We start from the raw sequence: 27,679 nt of genomic DNA, 5'->3' as shown, positions 1-27,679 counted from the left end.
TTAAATTTGTAGACTCTGGATATTAGACCTTTGGCAGTTGGATAGATTGCAAAATTTTTCTTCCATTCTGCAGGTTGTCTGTTTGCTCTGATGATCATTTCTTTTGCTGTGTGGAAGCTCTTTCCATGTATTTTAATAAACACTGCATATGCCAATATTTAAAGTTTTTAATATGAGAAACTAATAGCTAGTTTCTTGCTTGGTAATATATCTAATCCAGGTTAGAATGACAACATAGTTTACAGGGAAAAGTTGACATTTAAACTTTTGTGTTTGCTTTAATAACGCTCTTGGTAGAAGAAAACAAATCTCATAGAGATATGCTTACAGTAAGGAAGGAAGAGATTTCAAAGCAATTTCTCCATAAAATCCCAGTGAAGTTGTATTGCAATCAATAAATTACATATAAAAACATCAATTTTATTTCTCTAATTTAGTTAATAATGTTAAACTATCATTTTTAAAAGTCTGATTAAAAATTAAAATATTGCAGAGATGACAGATTTTAAATAAAGATGGCTACTTAAGTTTTTTTTCAGTTTTTATACACTTTTCGTTTATAATTAACAAATATTACTTCTTGTGATGTGGCCCTACTGTGCATGATGATGGTGCAACCGCATGTGACTTGTTGCTCTAGTCTCTCCTCTGGTGAATAAGACAAAGGCTTTTGAATGTTTGTATGTCAGGGCAGTATAAATTGTTACACAGTTTGCATTGACCAAATCTAGTTTTTAAATTCAATTTCAGACTTTTTTAGAAATCTAATTTCTAAATTCTCACTTATGATTTCTTTACTGAAGGCTGCAAGCTGTATTTTGAGTGACACTGAGCTAGGGGACATAGGTTGGGATTTTTTTTTTTAATGCTGCTGAGAGATGTATCTTTGGCCTATTATATATCTGTGTGTGTTCTTTAAACAGGGAAGGAAATTGGAAATTGAGCTGAGAGCAGATTCTGAAAGAGGGAGAACAAGTTTGCTTTATGCCCAGGTGAAAAAATGTCATTGAAAACAACACTGGGGAAGGGGTCACCCTATAGTAGAAAAGCAGGTGCAGAAAGAGCCAGTGTTAGCAGTTTCTGTTTTCCCATAAAGGAAAGGCTGCACAAGTTGGGTTCATCCAACACTTGCCAGGCAAAGAAGGACACGCCCCTGACTCCTGAGTACTAGATGCATATTTCCTGCAGGAAGGAGCTTTGTCTCTTGTCTGCTGCTCTACAGAATATTGCTTTGTACCTTAATAGATGCTCAAAATATATTTGTTGAAATAATTGACTGAAAGTATTAAGAACACATCCTTATGTCCAGAATTCATAATGTGGGATTAGTATTTTTTGTTATTCTCATGTTTCTATTGTTGAATGCCACAGGGTTTCAGGAAGGTTAGACAGATTTTACATAGTTTATCAACAATAAGAACAAGTGAAAAAAAATCTCTTAAGTCTCACATCATTTACCTCCTCACTGTTGGCAGAATCAATGATAAATAAGATTGTCTCTATTTCTCCTCTTCCCACCTTTTGTCTATTTTCTCCTCCTCTGTTTTCTTCTTTCATCAATTGTTTCCTTCATTCAATTACTATTCATATCTGCTGAGTAATCTCCCAACTGCTATTTCTATTGTTCATACCTCCCCCTCTTTTCAGGGAATTAAATACCTTTCCAGACTTAAATTCCATGATCAAAATGGGACATTCCTTTTCTCACCCTCAAGATTCTCCTTATGTCTTAAAGACTCTTCATTCACTTTGCCTCTCTAATACATCCTTGTCCTAGTGTGTTTTTCCAGCACTCTGCTAAACCTTTGTAGATCACTCACTGCACTGGATTATAATCATATCTTTATTTTCCTCTTTTCTAAACCACACCATTGGTTCTTTACAGATGAATATTGTCTTATTTTTACCTTTTTATCCCTAGCACTTGGCGCTGCCTGATTTACGAATTATTTGTTTATGAACAAATAAGCGAATACACAAATCTGGAGTTCAGAGTTATGAGTTTACAGATTTGGGTCCCTAAGAGGAAAACAAGATGGCCTGGGAAAAGTTTCAAAGTGTGAATAGTGAGGCAAGCAGAACCTAAGAAAACAGATGCTTATGGGATAGGCAGTGAAGAGGACACAGAGTAGGTAAAGCAGGGAAAGTAGGTGAGCACCAACAAGGCTCCAGGGCAAAGTCAAAAGGGCAAGGGAATAGAGAATTTGAAGGAGCGGGTGCTACATTTAAGAAGAGATTCAGGACATGATATCTAGAAAGTATCCACTGGATTGGACCAATGCAGTCATTGGTGTCCTTAGAGGGAATGGTTCTCGTAGGATGACAGTCCGCTGAGGAGAGTGGGTTGAAGATTTGGAAGTGGGATTAGCCGATTGGACTTCTTCAGGAGAAATTTTGAATGGAAAAGGAGAGGAGTTATTGGACTATGTCTAGAAGGGGCAGGGAGTGAATGAATATTTATTTCTTCACTAGAATGAACTTGGTCAAGCTTACATTTCTTTGCAGGGAAGACTCAATATTGCATGAGATTGTCCCTTGTTATTCATTATTAATTTTCATTTTGTCTTTAAATTATTTACTTTTGATTCATTAACAATATTTACTGAGCAACTGCTCTCTGTCGGTTAGTTTCCTAGGTATTGAGCTTAAGGCGATAAACATGACAAAGTCCGTGTCCTCATGCAGAGTATGTTCAATTCCAGCTATTCCCTTAAGATTCACCTTTGATCAGTCTGTTCATCTGAGGAGTGAAGTTACCAAATGGGTATCAAGAGGAAGCTTCAATTATTTGATATATTTCTCTTACTGTATTCACAATGTCTCTAAATACTGCTAGTGACATCTTTCTAATGTCTGTATATCTATAATTCTAGCCATATTCCATTTTTCCTGGCCTTCCCTCGGTAGCAGATGTCTACAGCTATTTATAAGATGAGACTCATTCCTGAATTGTCTGCCTTAATATCTTAGAAGATGGTGACAATTCCATACTGCTTCAGTTGGTTTGAATTAAGCACTTTGGAAGTTTAAAATAGGGTAGAGACCTGGTTTGTCTTTCTCAGTCAGCTATCTTTTTCCTATTATAACTACAATTTATAAGAGAAATAGTGAAAAGGGATGTATGTTTTGTGATGGAGAAAATTTATTATGCTTGGCAGGTTTTTTCCTTGAGCAACAGCTACCATCCATGATGGATAATTTTCAGTATTTTTTGATATGAAATCTTACTTGAAAGAAGATACATTGTCCTTGGAAATCGTTTGGAGCTATTATTCATCAATAAATTTTGGAAATTAATTATGCATTTATTTATTCAACCAAAATATGTTGACCACTCACTGTGTACCTGATACTGTGTGTTGGGATAAAAGAGAAACTGTACATTGTCTCTGTTTTCAAGGTACTTATGGTTTAGTGGGGAAAGAAAAATGTAAACACATCCTTATGTCACAGCAGATACTGGAGCAGCAGATACTGAAGTTAAGGGATGTGCCAGGTGCTGGAGTATAGGGAAAAACTACTGACTTGAAAGATACAGACACAGTTTGAGTGAGGAGGTGATGTGGAAGATGAGTCTGGAAGAATGAAGAATAATAATAAGCAATGTTGAGTGACTTACTGTACTTAAGGACCTTGAATTTTGCCAAATAAAGCTCAGCCTCTTATTGATTCTAGTGCAAAAGTATATAAGCTAGGAGTTAAGCACTTAAAATCTCAGTATAATAGCATGCAACCATGTTTAGTCTTTTCTTAGAACTGAACAAGAATTTTGCTGTGTCATTTCTTGCTAGAGTAATTTATAGGTAAAACGGTGGTGCTATTATCATCACACTTATTGTGTGACTTGCAAGGGACCCTGAGAATATTTTTCTCTTGACTATAGTTGTCTTTCACTGAAGGAGAGATTGGTAAGCATACTCACTCTCTAATTTTAAGTTCTGATGATTGTTAAATACTTTCCTTTAAGTATTATGTTTCAATGTTAATGGAGTTGTAGCTAATATTTATAAGCTTAAGAATAATTCCTCCTGCATATAAAGAATCCTCTTAAAATGTACATAGTGATTTAATCTGTCTTTAAAATTAAACTTTGTAATACATTTTCCTCTGTTAGATTTTATATATATATAGTTTCATAGTGTAAGTATAGTAACTTCAACCCTTTCTAGCTCTCATGAAATAAAGTTCGATTCAGTTCAATACTACATTAAGAAGTATTAGGTACATGCCATGTTTCAGGCACTCATTGCCTTGCATTATGGGATTACAAATTTAAAAAATGGGTCTCTGCCCACTGAGAGTGCATAATTTAGCACAAGGAACAGGATGAGTGCAACTCAGTATAATAGAGCTGGATAAATTTGTTTCAGTGGAGAAGTTCTCAAGATGTCACATTTGAGCTAAGTTTTGAAGAATCAGTAGAGTTTTGCCAAGCAGAAGGAGGTGAGAGGGAATTCCAGGCAGGAGAGAACCATATGCAAAAAGTGGGAAAACTTGCATGTATATGGTGTGTTGGGGGAGATCAAGTAAGGACATGGCAAGGCACGGTGTTGAGAGATAGAATGGGAAGTTTGTTGGTAAATAATTAGGAAGGCCCTTGAATGCTTGGCTAAAATGTGAGGCTTTTGGCACCGGAGAAATTTAAATGATATTAAAGCAAGGTAATGAAATGATTGTATTTATGCTTTACAAAGGTATTTTTAGAGATAGATTGGAGTTAAATAGGGTATACAGAGAAAGGACGTGGTGGAAAAAGATCCAACCCATGAACTTGCTATTCATAGTGTCATTGTAAGAATTTTATGATTTTAAACCTAAAAAGTTATTCTTTGGTATGAAAATGCAGAATTATCTTGAAACACAATTATCAAATTAAATAGAATTATTTTGAAATAATTGGCTTGACTTTAATGTTTTTGTATATGACTTGACTTTAATGTTTTTCCTAGGTATAATGAGATGTTTTGAAAGGATTTGCTTCTTTTCCTGTCCATTTCCATGGAGATAATATTCCCTAATGGCAGGACATGGTGTTGCCATTCGAAAATATGTGTATATGCAGTATTTTAACAGTAGGTGGCATCCACAGTGATATGTACATATCGCAGGAGCAGGAGAAGGAATGTCACCTTAGCAGAATCATAAAAGAGAGAGCAAAAATCAAAGTGGAGTGACGGAGCATTTGGAAAGCAGAGAATAGGATTTCAACCTAGTCAGGTCACTAATGGAGGCTTCTCAAAAAGGAGAAGAGTGAGAGTATTGACAGCAGTGAAGAGTAGAGAGGTGTGTCTCCACTACCTCTCACAACATCATTACATTTTCAGGGGATAAAAGAAGTCAGGGAAATGCTTTTTTAAAAAATATGGTAAAGTCTTACTTTCTATAGTCACATTTATTGTCTTGTCTTGTTAATATTCTAGCAGGTTTTTTAAACACTCAAGTAGAAATGAAGCTGTTAATTGGTAATAGGCAGTTCAATGACAACTGTGACCTTAGGTGCTCCATTTTTGTCAGGCCAAAAGACATCCAGGCAAATAGAAGATTATCTCATTATTCAGAATGTCTCTTCACGTAACTTTAAGTAAAATGCATACCAGAGAAGTCAATGCTGATGCTTATGGGCATGGGGAAGGTAGGTGGGATAGAGGTGCAAATTAATATTCTCCCACCTTTCCACTCATCATCGTGTATTCTTTAACCACACGTGGCCGCAGGTTGAACCTGTCTGGTGATTTTCATTTATACAAGAGATCAGTGTCTCTTCATGAGAATTTTTTATAGATTTATATTTTCCTAATTTAGGTGCTGTAGTAGTCAAGTTCAGTTTAACAGTGAAACTCATAGAGATACCCAGTCACACCTGTAGTCAACTGCTGTACCATTATGATGACATATCTAATCATGTCTGTAAATGATATCTGTAATTGATTAAACACTGTTACCATTCTTTTCTGAAATGCAGAATACTTGATCAAATCCAAAATACTTGTAAAATGCATAAAAGCAACCTAATACCATTTAGAATATTTTGGGATAGGAAGCAATATCAGGAGAAGTGTATATCTGTCTGACCAAGTGAGAACTTTCTGTAAATGATTATAAATATGGAGAATGTCTCATAAGCAATGGTCTGGAGAAGAAGCAAGAGTATAGCAGAAATCTGGGCTGAATAGTATAGTTCCTTCTTATTTACAAAGCACGAGGCTCTTAGGCCTTAATCATCTCTCTTAAGAACCGGATATCCTCCATCATGCCAAGAAAAGGGGGGAAAAAGTTTGCCAGATAAGAAGAATGCCATTTTTGTCACTGATTTAACCTCTGTATATTTCCTATGACAAAATAAATTGGTTTAAATATTTTAAATAAGGCAATTGCATTGTCTTTCCTTGTGTGAAAAAGTGAGCATCCCTGGAGCACCAGCTTAACCCTATTGAGCTAGGATTCTCATTACTTACCCATTTGATAAAGCACTTTCCTAATTCATAAATTAGTATGTTAACTTACATAACTGTCTAAACCAATCTCAGCGTTCCTGAGACTCCTTTACTCTGTCTCACGGCAAACATCAATTCCCTATTTATATTACCACAGTCTTGTTTTGAATGCTGAATGATTCTTTCCTTTTTAGGGTCTCTCGCAGCATTCAGTTCTCTAAATTTTCATATTTGATGAGTCATGTATTTCCTCTCGTTCATCCTTTTGTTTTTCCTTTTTCTGCTGATAGCTAAGTGTTAATTTTGTAGTGCTTCTTCACTGCTTACCAAGTTAATTACAAATCTTTGGTTTGATATTTAATTTCCTTATAATGTGGATTCAGCCTACTTAGCCAGCCTTCTCTCTCTCTCTACCTTACATGAACCCAGTCTTCAGTCACATTGGCTCCACTCATTCTGTACCTGCTCTGTTGTTTAGGGCATTGCTTCCACTTGAAATACAGCTTTCCCAGTTTGACCTGTCAGAATTCTACCCATGCATCAAAGTCTAACTCCTATGCCATATTCTTATGTGGCCTTCCTTCTGTAGACCCAATGACTCTTTATACCTTTAATTTCACCTATCACTTCCCTGCCCTGCATTATAAGTACCTGTGTATTTGTCTTCTTGATTAGATGGTATGCAATAAATGCCAAGATTTGTTTCATTGTAGTTTTTTGACTGGATATATTTATACCACTGCTTACTATAATTTACATTTTACCACCTCTCTCATTGGTATTTTATCCTATAGGGACTAAATGAAAGAAATAGTGTCATAATATATTTATTTTACATGGCAGAGTTAACTGACGAAGTTATGACAGTGAGGCCTGCTGTATGCCAGCATGAAAGGAAACGTACTCTGCAGCCCATATAAAATAGTAGCCATACTTTCAAAATGTCTTAATAAGATTTTCTATACTCAAAGGACCATGATGTCATTCTTACTAACCTCAGAAGCATAATAAAATATGGTTAGTTTTGGCATTCATCAAATTTTGCCATTAACTTTTCTCATAAAATTTGATTAAGGAGCATTGCAAGACTTTTTTAATTAAGGAAAGTGCTTTGGATATTTATGTCCTGTCCACAGTTTGTCAAATTCTGAAAGATACTGAAGTTCTTCAGATACCTGTAAACATTATGATTGGTAAAATATCTGAACAATTTTTTTCTGATGAGAAATACCTGAAATTAGTTGTAGCCTCAAGTATAAATTCTTATTTTAAAAAATAATTGAATTAAAAAATTATTGGCTACTTATATTACATAGGAGTATCAAAGTGGCTTTATTTTCTGGTTATTTCTCTGGACTTCATCCATGCATAGATATGCTTTATAATATTTTGTTGCTTTCCATTACCATGGATTAACAAATCTTAACTGCTAGCACAGGTCTGGATGAGCCAATATATCTAATTCTAAATTTTCAGTAAACGTTTGTCTTTTAAGAGTATTTTAAATGTTTAAAAAAAACGTGTAAAAAAAGCTTAATAAACATTGGATGTTTTTCTAACTTAGTTCTGCTATATAGCAGGGTTTTTTTGTTTTGTTTTGTTTTTTTTAGATGGAGTCTTGCTCTGTTGCCCAGGCTGGAGTGCAATGGCGTGATCTCAGCTCACTGCAACCTCTGCCTCCTGGGTTCAAGCAATTCTCCTGCCTCAGCCTCCTGAGTAGCTGGGATTACAGGCACTCTCCACCACGCCTAGCTAATTTTCGTATTTTTAGTAGAGACAGGGTTTCATCATGTTGATCAGGTTGGTTTCGAACTCCTGACCTCGTGATCCACCCACCTCAGCCTCCCAAAGTGCTGGGATTACAGGTGTGAGCCACCGTGCCCAGCCTATAGCAGTTTTAAAAAGGCAGATTGTTGCTAAATAAAGTTTCACTTGATGTGGGCTACATTTTGGACCTTTAAAAGTTATTTCTGTAACTTATTTTTTTCCTTCAAACATTTGCACCATTGAATAGTTGAAGACTTGTATCAAGTCATTTTAAGTGAATGTAGCAGAATCAGATCAACATGATCTAAACAGCTCTTAACTGGCTGAATCAATGACTTTTTTTTTTTTTAAGGAACATCTTTTTCAGAAAGAACAGAGTGCTCCATGCAACCAGCTGTTTCTGCAGCAATGCTTCCCTTAGGTGGTACTGATGAGCTATGGGCTGCTTTTACAGAATAGTTTTCTTCCCGGATAATTCAAGGTTTAGAAGAGCTGCACCTAGTTAAGCCGTTTAAATGACAGTCTTCTTTCCTTTACCCTGAAAAACATTCTTTTCTTTTTAGGCCTAAATTCTACTTGCACACTGATCATGAAATTACATAGATTCCAAATATCTAACTTAATTTTTATTTCTTAACATGTGTCATAAAATATTTTAGATTACCTCCACGGAAAGCAGGAAGGCTTTGGCCTTAATATTATGCCTTATCATGGCTAAAAGTTGTCCAATGATGCTTCCCACTGTGTGTACTTGAGTTATAGTTACTATTGTCTATTGAATGAGTCCTATATGCTTATCACACTAATGATCATTTCATATGCATTAATTTAATCTTCAACATCATGCTATGTCAGGCAATTCTAATATCCATTTTGAAAATAAGAAAACTGACACTATGACAGGCTAAATAATTTGACTGTGACTTGTATACTATTTTTTACCACATTGCTTTTTCTATCAAGTTTACTTGAGAAAAGGCATGAGGACATCTGATCGAGGTACTTCTGTGGGTTCCAGCTTTGAGATGCCGCCTCTGTTCCAAGCATGTAACAAATGCTAGATAAAATATGAGGATAGGAAATGCAAAAATCACAGCTGGGCTTAAAAACAGTTTGTTATCTCTGTGGCCCAAGAATGGAAATGAAATGCAAGTGATGAGTTGGGGGCTACACTGAGGCCTCTGGCCTGCTGGACTCTGGAGGTGGACAGAGGGGGCTGGGACAGTGTTTGCAGAGCAATAGGACATGAACATTATTGTACACTAGGTGGAAATCCAGAGCTAGCCTCACCATTTGAAACCAGGTAGTAGAGGACTCCACTTCTGAATGAAGTATGAAAGTATGAAAAATCTGCTGATCACTGTTGCTTGAGACTAGCTTTTGTGATGCTTGGTGTTTAAGATGGGAAGAGGAAGTTGTTTTAGGCATGGCCCTGAACTACTGAACCAAACTCAACCAAATCACTCACTAGTTCGGGGACATGACTGGTGATAATCCAGATGTCAAAACAATGTCATAGATCAGATATGCAACTGCTTACAAATGTGTGATCCTGGGCACAAAACCATTTTTAAGAGGATGATGAGAGAGAGAGAGGATGGAGCTATATCAAAAAAACTAAATAAAAATAATTTAAAAACCATCCCACTTCAAATGAACTTACAAAACATAATTCCAAAGCACATGAGGAAACCTAGCAGTAAGAAAGACAGCCAACAAAATGGACCATTAAAATGAATTTTCCCCAGAAGATTTAATAGATCGAAACAGCCTTGCAAAGTCTATTTTGGATGCCCAAAGGAATGCCATTGTATTAGTCTGTTCTCATGTTGCTAATAAAGACATACTTGAGACTGGGTAATTTATAAAGGAAAAAGGTTTAATGGACTCATAGTTCCACGTGGCTGGGGAGGCCTCACAATCATGGCTGAAGGCAAATGAAGAGCAAGGTCACATCTTACATGGAGGCAGGCAAGAGAGCTTGTGCAGGGGAACTCTCATATACAAAACCATCAGATCTTGTGAGACTTACTCACTACCAGGAGAACAGTGTGGGGGAAACAACCCCCATGATTCAATTATCTCCATCTGGCCCCACCCTTGACACATGAGGATTATAACAATTCAGTGAGACTTGGGTGGGGACACAGCCAAACCATATCAGCCATCCATAAAGAAACAAAAATGTCAAGTTATTATTTATTTACAAATATTTATTAAGATCATACTATGTTCCACATACTATTACAGGTGCTAGAGATGCAGAAATGAATAAAAATAAATAAAATCCATAGCTACTAGAGGATTTGCATTCTAGTGGGGAGTTTACATTTTAGTGGCAGAAATGAAATAAGAATAGGTGAACAGGAGGCTTCCACTGTATTTGTAATATTTTATTTATTTAAAAGGTGAAGCAAAAGAACAAAATGCTCGGACTTGTTAAAGCATGGTGCATAAGTGGGTTTTCACAGTTTAATCCTACATAAGTACCTGTACAATTGAAGTGAAAGGACACACAGACCTTTCAGTAGAACATGAATTGTTGGACATAGCAATAATATTTAAAACGTCCAGTCTTCTGGCAATGAGGCAAGTTCCATGGCCATTTACCTCTATGGCTCCCAACTTGCTTAGGATAAAACCTTATCAGGGCCTGTAAGGTCCTGGGGTCTACCTCTCTGGCCTAACTTGCTCTTTCACTCTGCCCCAGCTCCTGCCCCATTGCATGTACGTCACACAGTTCAAGCTCATTTCCTTTTATGATGACAGCACTCCTCTCGGATTATATCTCTTTCAGATACTGGGGAAAATCTTGAAAATTTTAAAATGATGTCTCAAATGAGACCTTTGATTTTCATCATGGAAATAATCCCTCAGTCTTTTATTTTGCTCTTGATCTAGTGCTTTTAATAGACACTAATTCACTCAGCTAGTTAGAACTGTATTTCATGGCACTTGATGGATGTTCCACTTTGCGTGGCTCATGTCACTATGACCCAGTCTGGTGGGTTGCTGCCTGGGGTTGCTGTAGCCCCCACACTCCCATCAGTGTTATGTGCTTAGGCTGAGGGAACTGCAGATGGTACCTGGAAATCTCTTAGGAATGCAAAAAGAGTTATAATGAGTAACAGCCAATCTTGGATGCTGAGTTGTTTACAAAACTTTTTGAGGAGGATTCAATATGTATTTTAGACAAGAAGGAACTGCCTCTCAATAAGGATGAGCATAATTGTCATTTTGGAAGTTAGTCTTTAGAGCTAAAGCATTCATAATTTAAAGTGTAAAGTTTGAATAATCCATGTTACTTTATTTTAAAAAGACAAAACACTATTGCTAGTAATGGGAATATCACTCTGTGTGGGTGTGAACACATATGTTCAGTGGGACTCAAAAAACCCACACAGCATATAGCGTTGTCGCTCACTGATTTTGCCCAATTATACTGTGAATTTGATAATAATTTACCAACACTTTGAAGTCCTACAGATGCTCTGAAACAACAATATAATCAGCTTTTATTTGAATATCTAATATGACAACTCACTCTAATATCATGGGACTTATTTTGTTCCACTGACATTAAAATGTCACATTCTAGAAATGTGAAGTTTCTCACCTCATCAAAAATAGATTCTAGATGGTCAATTTGAATGTATTTAATGCCATTGAACTGTATGCTTGAGAATGTTCAAAACGGCATAATATGCAGCTATAAAAAAAATGAGATTATGTCCCTTGTAGCAACATGGATGGAGCTGGAGGCATTATCCTAAGTGGAATTACTCAGAAACAGAAAATTTAATACCATATGTTCCCACTTACACAGAGATAGAAGCAATAGACACTGAGGGTTGAAAAGCAATAGACACTTTTCACAACCCCCTTCCCACCTCTTCCCACTTGTGGAGAGGTAGGAAGGGGATGAGGGTTGAAAACTTACCTATTGGGTACAATGGTCACTATTTGAGTGATGGGTACAGTAGAAGCCCAAATCCCACCATTGTGTAATATATCCATGTAAAAAACATGTATGTATACCCTCTGAATCTAAAATAAGTTAAAAGAATGGTTAAAATGCTAAATTTTGTATTATACTGTATACATTTTACCATCACTAAAAAAAATAGATACTAGGTCAAATAAAATGTAACTATTTTATCTCCATAGATGATTCCCTTAAAATTTCTGTTTAGTATCAAGCCACAAGCAAAGCAAACACAGCGATAATTATTTGGAAATTGCTGTAATTATTGCAGGCCACTAGGATTCCACTTTGCATATTAAAATGGCTATTTTAATACACAAAATGGCATGAAATACTATACAGCCATAAAATAGAATGAGATCATATCCTTTGCAGTGTGTCCTTTGTTTTTTGCACAAAGTGTATTAGGCCACTAGGATTCCACTTTGTGTGTTGAAATAGTCATTACCATATTGTATCCTGGTAATAAAAAAGAGCCATTGAACCCTTAGAGAGAGTTTCACTTCTAATCGGAGCATAACTTGGTGCTGGAAAGAATCGCCTCAGTGTTGTTTAAAGTTAGGTTTTTATGAGCATTCATTTCATAATCTTTCTCACAATAAATGAAAATTGGATAACGTTCTTCAATAGTCACAAAAATGTATTTCTTCAACTTTTTAATAATATTGATCATTATAAATATTAATAAGCACTTATTCTGTGCTGTGCACTGTTCTACATATTTTATCTGCATTAACTCATTTAATCTTGGCAGTCTTATGAAGTAGAAGCTAATGCTTTCCTCAAATTATAAATGAGAAAACTAAGCATAGACAAGTGATTTCTCCAAGACCACACAATTCGTAATAGACCCAGTGGTAATTTTATCCATCTTTTAAAATGGAAACCTTTTGACATTTGTGCAACCCCAACCTTCTAATGTTCAATGCTTTTGTTTATTCACTTGTTTTTAAAAGAAAGTCAGTGATTCTTGAACATCTTCATGCATATTATGTCTTTTCCTAACAACAAATGATAATTTATTTCTTGGATTCTTACAGGGCATTCTACTTGGACAAGTCAAATTCACCACCAAACTCCACATCCAAAGCTGCCTATGTAGATAAGGTAAAAACAGATGATTATATTTATTGGTGCTTTTTAATTTAAATACCTCCCTTATTTAATTTTCTGCTGTTGTTCTGCAGAAAAATTAATCTAAGTAGTTTTAATCTAAGTAGGGAGCTAGTCTGTCATGAGACAGTCTCTTCTTCTATTTTATTTATTTATTTATTTATTCATTTATTTATTTTTATCATACTTTAAGTTCTGGGGTACATGCACAGAACGTGCAGTTTTGTTACATATGTATACATGTGCCATGGTGGTTTGCTGCACCCATCAACCCATCACCTACATTAGGTCAGTTTGATTTTGAGGATGGTGTTTACTTATTTATTCAAATTTACTTGGGACTGAATCCATGCAAAGGATTGCAGTTAGTGCTATTGGCTGTATAATATCATAAAGTGTTCATGTCAGAGACATATGAGTAATTATAAATATTTGTAGTCTCTAATTCCATTACCACCAAAACGAAATAAAATTTTAGACTATTCTTTAACAGCTATACCAACCCATCTAAAAGGATTTTACTAAACATGTTGAACTTGACGTTCATCACTTTTTTTCTGCAGCTAATGAGGCCTCTCAACGCTTTGGATGAACTTTACCGACTGGTAGCCTCGTTTATCAGATCCAAGCGCACAGCTGCCTGTGCAAACACAGCTTGCAGTGCCTCTGGGGTTGGACTGCTGTCAGTTTCCTCGGAGCTGTGCAACAGGCTGGGCGCCTGCCACATCATCATGTGCAGCAGCGGTGTGCATCGGTATGTGACCCTCCCGCCTTGCTTGCCTCTTTGTTAGATCACACTTTATTTGATGGTTTTTGTTTACATTTTGGCTTCACAAAATTAAAACTGGAAACATTCGAAGACTCAGGTGTATTTGGAATAAGATTTTGGACGTTTTCTGGTTTTAATTCTTGTATTTTCAGTGACTATTTAGTCATACACATGAAGGCAATCCCAAGTTTATATCATTGTGGCCCAAAATCTTATCATAGTTGCATTTAAATTAACATACTTGCATTTTAGGAAAAATGTACATTCATTTTATTCACTAGAGAAATTAGTAGGAGCTGACTCAACTAGCTCAACAAAACTGGTTTTCTCACTGCCTTTGATAGACATTCCACATTCAGTGGTTCCAATCCTTACAACCCAAGTGTTGTGAGCTAGATGCTGCTTGGAGTTGCAACTGCTTTCTAACTACTGGTGAAATTATGGTCTAGGAGCTCACACAATGTGCTATTCCAGAAAATGTAAAGGGAAATATTTGATGGGTTCTTTTCAGGTGGTTTATCTTAGGCAACTGTGGTCTGTCTGAGGCAGCCAAGATGATAGGCATAAAAATTCCTGTAGATACATCAGACTTAGACTCAAAGTGCGCGTGGGAATCCCTGGGTCAAGTCCCTCTTCATAATCATATGCTTTCGCCTCTCCATTGCCACAAGGAAATAAAATCAAGTAAATGGAAATAATAGAAGAGAATTTTAGTCCTTGTTTTAATCTAAGTAGGGAGCTAGTCTGTCATGAGACAGTCTCTTCTTCTATTTATTTATTTTTATCATACTTTAAGTTCTGGGGTACATGCACAGAACATGCAGTTTTGTTACATAGGTATACATGTGCCATGGTGGTTTGCTGCACCCATCAACCCGTCACCTACATCAGGTCGGTTTGATTTTGAGGATGGTGTTTACTTATTTATTCAAATTTACTTGGCACTGAATCCATGCAAAGGATTGCAGTCAGTGCTGTTGGCTGTGTAATATCATAAAGTGTTCATGTCAGAGACATAAAGGATGAAGAGCAAGCAAAAAAAATTTCAAAAATTTTAACAAAAATAACATAATGATAAAAGTACACACACATACAACCCACACAACTCAAGAACAAGAAAACATAAATGGCCTAGGAAAGTTACAGCTAAAGAGTAGGATTCAGAGGGAGAATAGATTTTGAGATGGTTAGATATGGGAACTCTTCATGGAGAAAGTTATGTTTGAATTGAGTTTTCATGGATCAGGTTATAGAGGCAGAAAAGAAAGAAAGGTCATTGAAGGCAGCAGCCTCTCCATCTGGGAAACTCCATTTTGACTTGAGATGGCCACATTCTAGTTTTCAGGCCCTATGCAGCATGAATGTGCTTATGAAAAATGGCAAGAGTATTTCTCTTGAAAGAACATTAATTTTTTGTGGTTGGCAAAATATGTAGAATTTTTCACTTTAATTTTCATTGCTGTGTACTTTGCTCTCTATTGTAAGCTTATTAAAAGCTTAATTGAAAATATCATCTATATCTGAATGGATCAAAGCTTTGAAAGTTTTTTTTGCTAGCAAAGAAATAATATCTTCCTTCTGATAAGCTTATGTTCATATGGTCTGTTCCTATTCATTCATTCATTATTCATTCATTCAATAAATATGCATTGAGCACCAATCATGTGCCAGCACTGTTCTAGTTGCTGGGGATACAGCATTGAGAAAATAAAGTCCCTACTTTCATATAGTACGTACTGCATTGGGGGGAAATGGTTGATAAAGTAAACAAATAAATATGTAATGTGGCAGGTGGAATAAATCCAAAAAAGAACAGAATTCAAAGGAATAAAGGAAGATAGGGTAGAGAAAAGATAGGCAGATTGAATTAGCATTAATATCTAGATATTTTAATGCCAACCTGAATCAGATGGGGAGATTTGTGATGGGGGATTTCATAAGATACTGGTATAAAATGAAGCAGTGGCCAGGCGCTGTGGCTCATGCCTATAATCCTGGCACTTTGGGAGGCTCAGGTGGGTGGATCACTTGAGGAGGTCAGGAGTTCGAGAGCAAACTCATCAACATGGTGAAACCTCATCTCTACTAAAAAAAAAAAAAATACAAAAATTAGCCGGGCATGGTGGCAAGTGCCTCTAGTCCCAGCTACTCGGGAGGCTGAGGCAGGAGAATTGCTTGAATCTGGGAGGCGGAGGTCGCAGTGAGCGGAGATCATGTCACTGCACTCCAGCCTGGGCAACAGAGCGAGACTGTGTCTCAAAAAAAAAAAAAAAAAATATGAAGGAGTGGGTCATGCAGATATCTCAGAGAAAGAGCATTGAGACCATAGGGACCAGCAGCTTGAGTGTCCTCAAGTGGGAAAGTGCCCAGTGTGTTCAAGCAACAACAAGGAGTCCATTGTGGCCTCAACAAAGCGTCATTGCCTTGAGTATTTATGCTCTTCTCTTACCCTGGTACAAGATCATAGTTATCAGAGGTCTGGATACACTGGAACCAAGGGGGTCCTTCAGACTTTGAAACTATAAGCACCTACTCTTAACTCCACATTAATTTACTGAAAGGTAATTCAGTTAAATCTGCCATTTAACCCTAGAGACCATGACTAAGTTGTCCAAATTATTCTCTCGGATGTTTCACGAGCAATTTTAGAATTAGACTGGTATTGTATAAGAGAAATAGTTTGATGTTCCACAGCTATTACTTACTATATGCATTGATTAGTGTGTTAGAATTACAAGGGACATTGACATTTTAAAATACTTTAACTTTCTTGATTTCTACAATTCAAAATAAATATAGCTTTAGTTAATTCACTTCATGAGACATTTACCAAGCTGTAGGCACCAATGCCCCATAACGGGCTGAATTTAAGGTCAAAACTATTTGAAAATTGTATAGTTTTATTTTTCCATTATGCAGAATAAAATGGGGAATGTAAAATAGTCTTTAATTTTTCAGTGAAGGCTATGCTTAGATTTTTCATGATGATAAGATACGTGTTAATTTATATTAGGATCCAAAATGCCACAGAAGGCTGTTCCTAAAATAGTCCTTTAGTAATTCTAATTTAGACAGCTAGAGAGGAACCCAAGCCAGATCCACACCTGCAAGCAACATTAAACACGGAGGTTTACCCTCAGGTTCTGACAGAGGGGAGAAATTCACAGCGTGAATCAGAATAAATATTACACAAGCCATTTTTATCATTTACTTTTAAAATCAAGATGAAAAAAGTCAACAATGTGGTATCTACATTAAATAGTCAATTTCCTGCCTTTTCTGATTTCACTGGACAGAAATAGGATCTAAAATGTTTTTTAAAACTATTGAATTATATTGTATGTGTTTGATATTAAAGGGAAGAATGTGGCTTTTTGGAACGAAAAGGCAGATTTAATTAACATTAATGTCTAGATGTTTTAATGCCAATCTGAATCAGATGGCAGAGCTACATACAACAGTGAATATGAGATTAGTAGGAATAGAATTCAGGATGAATTATTAAAATCTTCCCAAAGCATTTAGCCTGGTTTTGTTTTTAGTAAATTATCTTTTCTAGAGTACTCTTTTGTGTGAATGACAAGTCTCCTGAGGGACTTCCTTGTCTGTACTCTGTTCAACCATTCGCTTATGTTTAATGTCATCATTGCTATTAAATAGTGGCAGAGGAGTAGGCTGGACTCTTTTGAGTTGATCAGATTTTTGCCTTTTAATTAATATAGTATAATTTAATTTTTGCTTTTTAATCGTATAAATACGATTAAAAGGTAGTTAAATATATAGAAAAACATTCTATTCTGACATCTTTTTTCATTTTCATTTTGCATTATCTCTAGTAACTTCTATCAACAACACACATCTGAACATAGCTTTATATATTATATATATGAATTATATATTTTTTATATATTTAATAAAACGAAGACACTATAGAGATATATATATCTCTATAGTGTCTTTGTTTTATTAAATATATAAAAAATATATAATTCATATATATGAATTCATATTTATATAAAAAATATATAATTCATATATATAATATATAAAGCTATGTTATATGATATATGTTATAAAGATATATATATCTCTATATATATCTATATATAGATATATAGATATATATCTCTATATAGATATATAGATATATATCTATAGTGTCTTCGTTTATTTGTGCTGCTTTAAGAAAATATGTGATACTGAGTGATAGGGTTTGGATCTGTGTCCCCACCCAAATCTCATGTTGAAATGTAAACCGCAATGTTGAAGGTGGGGCCTGGTGGGAGGTGATTGGATCGTGGGGGTGGATCCTCCATGAATGATTTAGCACCATCCCCAGTTTTCATGAGATCTGCTTGTTTAAAGATGTATGGCACCTCCCCACCCAACTCTCTCTTCCTCCTGCTCCAGCCGTGTAAGAGGTGCCTGCTTCCCCTTCACCTTCCACCATGATTGTAAGTTTCCTGAGGCCTCCCCAGAGGCAGAAACCACGTTTCCCATGCAGCCTACAGGACCATGTGCCAATTAAAGCTCTTTTCTTTATAAATTACCTAGTCTCAGGTATTTCTTTATAGCCATGCAAGAACGGACTAACACACTGATTAATTTATAAAGAGCAGAAATGTATTTTCTCATGGTTCTGGAGACAGGGAAGTTCAAGATCAAAGTACTGGCAGATTCGGTGTCTGGTGAGAGTCCTGGTTTCTGCTTCCAAGATAGTACCTTGAACCCTATATTCTCACATTACAGAAGAGCAAAAGGGAGGGAAGAGCTCCCCAAACCTATTTTATAAGGGTGTTAATCCATTCACAAGACCCCCACTCTCATGACTAAATCACCTCTGATATGGTTTGGCTCTGTGTCCCCACCCAAATCTCACCTCAAATTATAATCCCCATAAACCCCACATGTCAAGGGCAGGACCAGGTGGAGGTAATTGGGTCATGGGGGCAGTTTCCCCCATGCTGTTCTCATGACAGTGAGTGAGTTTTCGTGAGATCTGATGGTTTTATAAGTATCTGGCATTTCCCCTGCTTGCACTGACTTTGTTCGGCTTCCCTATGCAAAAGGTGCCTGCTTCTCTTTTGCCTCCTGCCATGATTGTAAGTTTTCTAAGCCCTCCCCAGCAATGTGGAACTGTGAGTCAGTTAAACCTCTGTCTTTTATAAATCACCCATTCTCAGGTATTTCCTCATAGCAGTGTGAGAAGGGACTAATACAACCTCCTAAAGGCCCCATCTCTTAATATTACCACATTGGTGGTCAAGTTTCAATGTATGTATTTGGAAGGACACATTTGGACCAGAGCATATAATTTAATAATCTGCCTTATACTTGTGGCAGATTATATATATACAATATATATATAATCTATGCTATATATACATAATATATATGCTATATATATATGCTATATTATATATATGCTATATATATGCTATATTATATATATGCTATATACATGCTACATATATACATATAAAATGAGCACATAGACTTTCTTATTCTCATTTTTTTTGCTGCATAATATGTCAACCAGTTTTATACCAGAGTTAACTGAACTATTAGTTTAGTGATTTATCTTCTTTCTCAATTGTATGTAATAAACTACAGAGCGGCATCTTTCTATATGTTACTGTTCAAATTTCAGTTTTATTTTCCATTAATCTAAAAGAAAAAAGCCAAACGCTTAGATAAAATCAGTGTGTCAAAGAGTTTAAATCTTCTTGGTTAATATATTGTTCAAGTTCCCAAAAGAGTTGTCCTTATGTACAATACACCAGTGGAATAGATAGTTGTGAGGCACTTTCACCCTTGCCGTGTCTGCAGAAGGTATTAGAATCCATTTGTATATTGTACTTCTTATACAATTATAAGAAGTACAATTATATTTCCTTTGTTCTTTAATTTGTCCTTTTTTGATGAACAAATAAAAGTATTTGATATCTTTTGAATTTGTTTCTCTACTAAGACTTGTGCTATTTATATTTATATACCTGCTTTGTAGGCAGAGTTACTTTTTGCCAAATTGAATCTTCTTAAGATATTGAGTCAGCACTGTGGCTTTTCAAATTTGCTTTTGTACCCATGCCAGTTATTGTGGCAGGCAATCAAAAAGCTTGCTACCGGGATTTCTAAATTTCTTTTATTTCTTATTGCAGCATCCTTCCATTCAATGTGGCGTTTTAATTTGTTTTGGTTCTTTATTCCCACCTTGCTTAATAGCTGACTGTTTTTCTTTAACCAATATAAATCAGTATACAGCAAACGTTATAAAGCCCGAAGCATGAGTCTGACTGAGTCCAAAAACAAAAATGCCATTTTCCTCCCTCCGCATTAATTTCGGCCTCCTTAGCCAGTAGGAACAAGTGAGTAGAAATTTGCAGAGTCTACCTGAAAGAATAAAGGATATGTGTAAGAAATTTCTGGTGAAGGTGAGAAATCTGGAATCACAGTTTTCCCCTGTAATGACTTGTTCCAGAGAGTTTTTGTCTTCATATTCTCTTCATTCTATATTTTTAAATAATAGGTTATCAGTGGTGTCAGAGTCTTGGTCTGGCCATGTGGGAAGGTGGGTGACTTGAGTGCAGGCCTCATGCTCTGAATAGTGTGTGATGTCTTCAAATCAAAACACTGGAGATCTGTATATATGAGTTACCTTTTATCTTCATGCTTTGTTATGAGGGTGAATCTCTTCCAGGAAACAGGGTCCTGGATTTTTTACTAGCATACCCTGTGGTTCATCATCTGGTGGGGGTTGTTAGTGGCACCATCAAGAAGGCCTTGCTGCATTGGCATGGGGGGGTCACCAGCACCCAGTTCCAGGTGGCATCATAAATATCCTGTGTGCAGAGCCCCACACAGGTGTGAGAGAAAGTCTGGCAAGACCAGCCCATTACCATTGGTAAAACACATAATAGTGATGACCATCAAGCTAGCTACTGTCCATGTAATCCAGTGTTAGGCTACTTGAATATGTAGTAGAAGTTAGCTTTAACATATGTAAAGTTTTTTCCCCAAAATGCACTTATTAGTTGATGATTTGGAAATTGAGGTATATTTTCACATTTAACAATGCTGCAGACTGGGGTTGAATTACCAAGGCTCTACCGAGCCTTCTCCCACTAACAGAAACTAATGTAAACCGTCTTCTAACCAGAACACAGGACCTAAAATATGATTATAAGCCTTTGTTAAAAAAGTGAAATTTATAAGGGAAAATATAAAAGCAACTAACAAGAAATTTGTATTACCAATATGGTTAATGGAACAGTTTTTATTTCAAATGAAGATGAACAGTATAATGACTCTCACTTCATATAAACAATGTAAAAAATCTTATTCAGGTAACTATCAATTAACAATTTAAAAACCCACTTTTGTTGGAACTTTTAAAGGACTCTTTCTTTGTAATACTTTATTCTGTCATTACCCTGACATCAAAGGACAAATTGACAAATAGGCCCAGATTAGGTAATGCAGAATCTTTTTAAAGTAGAGCATTCAAGGTAACCTGTCTTAGGTAATCAAAGAGTTCCCATAGGGCAGACGATGAAGCTGCATCTTTTCTCTACTGCACAATGAAGACGTATTAAGTAAAAGGAATAGGTTTACTCTGGGGATTTCTATATGTAGGTTAGATTCTATGTATGGGACAGAAAAAATAACTTCAATAAGCAAATAAAGCTTTCAAATGTATTTATTTACTTTTTGTGCAAAAAAGTTTTGAAAGACCCAGTAACAAGATTAGAGGAGACACCTGAATTTTATATCACTAGAGAGATGGCTAAATAGATCAGAAGAAATATTTTTTCTAGCTTATGACCCAAGGATATTATATAGTCCCCAAAAGAAGTTATAAAATATATGCTTTAATTTCCCTTTGGAATGGAAAAAAGAAAATACTATAATAACAGGGGCCTGGCAGAAAGACAAAATATATCCTACCCATGATAAATTGGTACACTATCTTTTCATAAAGATAAATCTTAATTACTCTCAGATGTTCCCTTCATTATAAATAAGTACAGAATTTGAAATTTTACTGAATTGTAAAATAGGCAAATAAACATTAAAATTTATTCTAATTTAATCAACCAGATAAATAATACAGGTCAATTGTTAAAATTATAGGAAGAAATCAAATATTGTAACTATGAAAAGGTTTCATTGTATTACTTTTTTCCATTATCTGTAATAAAAGTTCTTTATCCTTAAAAAGGTGGTCATATTTGCATGTGATATCATTGTCTCTTTTTTTTTTGCTTGATTAATATGTACCCTAATAAATTAGTATCTTGAATCATTTTATTTTAAAATGTACATAATTTTCTTAAAATTAGATGTATGGTGAGCAAGGATTAATAAAACAGTATATGAAAGGGTGACATCTTACTGCAGTGTTTTCTAGTTCTGACATCTAGGAATCACGTGATATTGGCCAAACAGGCCTTGCTTTTGGTGCATATAAAAGGAGAGGATGTGACTGCCTTTCATTATTAGAACAGGAAAAACCTAGGTCCTAATATGTCAAACATATGAATACATAAATATTAGTTATATTTCATCTGTATCTGCCAAACCTAATTTTACTATTTGAGCATATTAATAAAATGTATTTACATTACTACATTTTATTTGCATAGATATAGGGATAAATACAGTATCTACTTTAAAAACGATTAAACAGAGCATAGTTCTTTGTATTTGTTTCAAATAAACTGAAGTTATTGTCTTTACTAAGTCTACCAAATTATATTATAAATAAAAATTCCAGTCATTTTCTGGAATATATTACTGAGATCTCCGAGGCTAGGGGTTTTTTAACTACTCTAATAAGTGACGTAAGATAAATTTTCCATCTTCCAAAGGAGGGAAGAAATATGAGTATCTCACCGATGTAAATGATTCTCTTTTTTCTGCATGTTAAGAGAGCAGGAGAGCAGGTAGTATGGAGGGTGTTTGTATTAGGGTTCTCTAGAGGGACAGAACTAATAGGGTAGATGTATATGTAAAGGGGAGTTTATTAAGGAGTATTGACTCACACGACTAGGTGAGGTCCCACAATAGGCCATCTGCAAGCTGAGGAGCAAGGAAGCCAGTTCAAGTCCCAAAGCTGAAGAACCTGGAGTCCAATGTTTGAAGGTAGGAAGCATCCAGCATGAGAGAAAGATGTAGTCTAGGAGGCTAAGCCAGTCTAATCTCTCCACGTTCTTCTGCCTGCTTTTATTTATTCTGGCTGTGCTGGCAGCTGATTGGATGGGGCCCACCCATATTGAGGGTAGATCTGTCTTTCCCAGTCCACTGACTCAAATGTTAATCTCTTTTGGCAACACCCTCACAAACACACCCAGGAATAATACTTTGCATCCTTCAGTCCAATCAAGTTGACATTCAGTATTAACCATCATAGGGCTGAAGGAAGGAAGCAGCATTCCTGCCTTTGTGATGTTGATCGTAAACTGGCACCAGGTCTTCTAACATATTCAGGAAGAGTATAGAGGGGTGAGATTTAAATACCCAGGAAGGGAGTAAGGTAACACCTTTTTTTTTTTTTTTTTTTTTTGAGATGGAGTCTCGCTCTGTCACCCAGGCTGAAGTGCAGTGGCACGATCTCAGCTCACTGCAACCTCCACCTCCTGGGTTCAAGCAATTCTCTTCCTCAGCCTCCCGAGTAGCTGGGATTACAGGCACCCACCACCCTGCCTATTTTTTGTATTTTTCGTAGAGACAGGGTTTCACCATCGTGGCCAGACTGGTCTTGAACTCCTGAACTCGTGATCCACCCACCTCGGCCTCCCAAAGTGCTGGGATTACAGGGGTGAGCCACTGCCCCCAGCCAGGTAGCACATATTTTTAAAGCATAACCAGCACTCACCAGGCAATGAAAGTGGAGAAGTAATTACATGGCTGGAGGACACAGGAAATCCTGTGCTCTTGCTGGGTGGTCAAGTGAGAGTGAAGCAGCGCTGAGAGGAAAGGGTAGCGACTGGACAGGATTGGAGAGTGGAAGGCTCTGGCTGCTGGGTGAAGGATTTGTGACTCTCTCCTGGAGGACTTAGGAAGCCAATGAAGGGTTTTCAGCTAAAGAATAACATGATTAGATATTTTTTAAAATATCAACAAAAATAAAGATTACTATCATGGTCTGTAATGGGACAAGGACGGAGGCAGGGAGACAGCAGGATTTTACAGTATTACAGCAAGAGAAGATGAGACCTAGCACCGAAGCATTGGCACAGAGGTTAGAAGGGAAAGGCTAGATGTGAAAGGTATTAAATGGCAGTCAACAGGACTTGGTGATTGGTGAGAAATAAAGAATAGGGGAGAGGGAGAATGTTCAGTCACAGTTCTGCAAAGGGACAGAACTGATAGGACAGAGAGAGACAGAGAGACGAAGAAGGGACTTACTAGGGGATTTGGTTCACTGCACTGTGGAGGCTGAGAAGTCCCAGGTAGGGTGTCTGCAAGCTGGAGAACCAGGGAAGCCAGTAGTGTGGCTCAGTGCAACTCAGAAGGTCTGAGAACCAAGGAAGCCAATGCTGTGAAACTCCTGGTCCAACTACCGGTCACACTCCTGGGAGATAAAGCATAAAATTTACCCTTCCTCTTCCTTTTTGTTCCACGTGGGTCCCCAGCCAACAGCACAGTGCCCACTCACATTGAGGGTGAATCTTCCCCACTCAGTCCATGGACCCATATGCCAGTCTCCTTCAGAAACACCCTCACAGACACCCCTGGGACAGCTCAATCATTCTAATCAAATGCCACACTACATGGTTTTCCCTCTCAGCAGAAAGGGCTCAGTGCCTACTGAAGCATTGAAAAGAATTACTGCTTTACCAGCTGTCTGGGTATCTCTGAATCCAGCCAAATTGACACCCTGAGTCAACCATCACAGAGGAGTATCGATGATTCCGACTCACCAGCTTGGAAATAAATCAGGATGGAGGGCTGCTACAGGAAGAAAATATGCATTCATCTTTGAGGGGATTGTGGAGAGGGTGTTGAATTAATCTGTTACACTGTCCCATGTTGAATTTTAGATGTCCTTTGATGGGTTCACAGTTGACAAGGATAGCCATCAGGAGGCTATGGAAAAACAAATGTGGAGGTGATTAGTACAGAGAGAGAAAGGGGGATCATGGCAGAGAAGGCTTTACAGAGATATATTTGAGCTGGGTTTAAAACATTACTAAGAATTTTTAGGGAACACACTTTGGGTTTTAGGAGCAGGTATTCCAGGAGCAGGCATGGAAATGTGAGAAAAGAATAATCAGCTGCCAACTACAGAAGTTGAGAAAAGAAGAAAGATCCCCAGGCAGCACATATAGAGTATTAATATTCCCTGGTGCCTCACATCCCCGTCGTCTGTGCACCCTGATGAGGAGCCTCAGGGTAAAACAGAAGGATCCACTCAAAGGTGTCAAATGCACAAAGTTCTGTTCAGTGTCTCAGATAAACAGGCCAAAGAGAAAACAATTATGGTCCAGTGTCAAAGAACTGGAGATATGGATGAAAACCACATACTAGACATCTCTTTAAAGTATTTATGTCATCAGAGAACCTATGAGGAGTAAGGACAAAAGTCAAATTTGAGATCTAGAGAGCGAATAAGAATGTTAAGGAACTTCAGGTAGCTGGGATAGGTACCCAACCTATTCAGTTAAATTCCCCCCTCCCCACCCACCAAAATAGAAATGAAATAAGTTGGTGAGTTAAATCCAGGCTGAAGAATCTAAAATGTGGAGAAGCAGATTCAAACCTGGGGGCTGCAGTATTTAAGGTCCTAACACACTGCTGTTTCATAGTCATATACATTCCTGGCACAGCAAATACTTCTCCAAGTGCCTAAATGCTCATTACCCAACCCCAGAAGGTCCCCAATCACCTCTATGCTAACCTCCACAATGAAACTGTGTCAAAGAAAAACATACCTTAATGGGCTTGCATAGAAAGTAATGAGGGATGTGGAATGTTTTTGCTTGGCAGTTGATTTTTAAGCTTAGTTTAAAGATAAATGCTGAGAACTTTCAGAGAATGTACTGAAAGTGGTAATAGAAAGTCCCATTATCTTTAATGAGAATTTCATGGCTAATTCCCTGTGCAGCGCTGAAAATGCATCCCTTCAATTCGATTGCTTTTTTGCCCTAAGATAGATGGAGTGAGTGGAGTATTCAATCAAGTTCTGCGTCTGCGGCCAGGATCAGATCTTACCCAGCTGTTACCCATCTCTGCTGCATTCTGTTCAGTTGTTTTCCACAGGGCTACTTTCTGCCTGCTTTCCCTCTGCTTTCTTTTCTTTTTTCTTTCTTCTTTCTTTCTTTTCTTTTTTTTTTTTTTTTTTGAGACGCAGTCTAGCTCTGTTGCCCAGGCTGGAGTGCAATGGCGTGATCTCGGCTCACTGCAAGCTCCGTCTCCCGGGTTCACACCATTCTGCCTCAGCCTCCCGAGTAGCTGGGACTACAGGCGCCCGCCACCACACCTGGCTAATTTTTTGTATTTTTAGTAGAGACGGGGTTTCACCGTGTTAGCCAGGATGGTCTCCATATCCTGACCTCGTGATCCGCCCGCCTTGGCCTCCCAAAGTGCTGGGATTACAGGCATGAGCCACCACGCCCGGCCCCCTCTGCTTTCTTTTAAGCTACTCAGAAACCCTTGTCTTCCAGCTCTCGGGCTATGAATCATAGAAACCCAGTATGGTCATAGGAAGATTTCACCAGGGCTGTCCTTTTAACAAGAGTCAAATGATCAATAATATTGAAAGTATCAATAAATATTGGGAGGCTATTTCTATAAATTATACTAAAAACTTGCCTGAGTAACTACTGGCTTTTGAATTGCAGTTGTTATCCTGTCATTCAAAGTTTTCTAAAAAGAGAATATCAATATTTAATAATTTAGATAAGAGAACTTGTTGCTGAAACAAATAGTCTGTTTGTCCTTTTTTTCTCCACATAAAAGTATTTATGTGTTTCATTTAAAAGCTGCTTCTGTCCTACAGGAAAATAATAACTTAAGTGTTTGGGTTTTTCACATTCCCACTGACTTGTAGCAATTTTCTCAAGACTTTTGCTTGTCACCAAAGCCTTGCTCAGGGTGAATAAGGTGGGAAAGTCAATAGGTCAGCTGCAGGCTTTTCCGTATTTATTTTGCAGAGACTCTGCCTATGTAGAACTGTACCAGCAACGTGGGGATTGATCACTATTTAACAGACTGCATTAGTCCTCAGATGTACAATTCTTCCTCCATGGATGGTAATGAAAGGGATCAGGGAAAATATAACTGCAAAACCTTAGAGAATTAGTTTCTTCAATCAGGTGCTTCACTCTAGCTGTCAATAGACTTTTCACAGTGGTGCTCTGTAAAAGTAATTAGAAGCCAGAATAAATGTGATCATTACAGGAATGAACACACTTTACACAGAACGGTGCATTTTATACAGAAAAATGTAAATCTTTAGTCAAGAAGGAACACATTCTCCCTTCAATTTATTTTTACTACTTGATCACTTTACAATCAATATACTTACTTAGCATGCTTCAAATCTAGTTTCTTTTTAGTCATGAACTCATTTTAGTATGATGAAGTCTACATTCACAGTGAAGTAAT

The 27,679-nt window shown here is 36.9% G+C and overlaps 1 protein-coding gene across 1 annotated transcript in view; it reads left to right on the top strand.

Moving 5' to 3' along the window:
- Nucleotides 1–27,679, top strand: part of PREX2 (phosphatidylinositol-3,4,5-trisphosphate dependent Rac exchange factor 2) — a 285,220-nt gene that overhangs the window by 226,463 nt on the left and 31,078 nt on the right. Inside the window, exons 36-37 of the mRNA XM_019032811.4 lie at nucleotides 13,227–13,293; nucleotides 13,863–14,053. Of these exons, the coding sequence (XP_018888356.4) occupies nucleotides 13,227–13,293; nucleotides 13,863–14,053 (258 nt within the window). The remainder of the gene's footprint in view (nucleotides 1–13,226; nucleotides 13,294–13,862; nucleotides 14,054–27,679) is intronic.

This window comes from Gorilla gorilla, chromosome 7 (assembly GCF_029281585.2).
Source record: "Gorilla gorilla gorilla isolate KB3781 chromosome 7, NHGRI_mGorGor1-v2.1_pri, whole genome shotgun sequence".
NCBI classification, from domain to species: Eukaryota; Metazoa; Chordata; class Mammalia; order Primates; family Hominidae; genus Gorilla; species Gorilla gorilla.
This window is presented reverse-complemented; position numbering and strand designations above follow the sequence as displayed.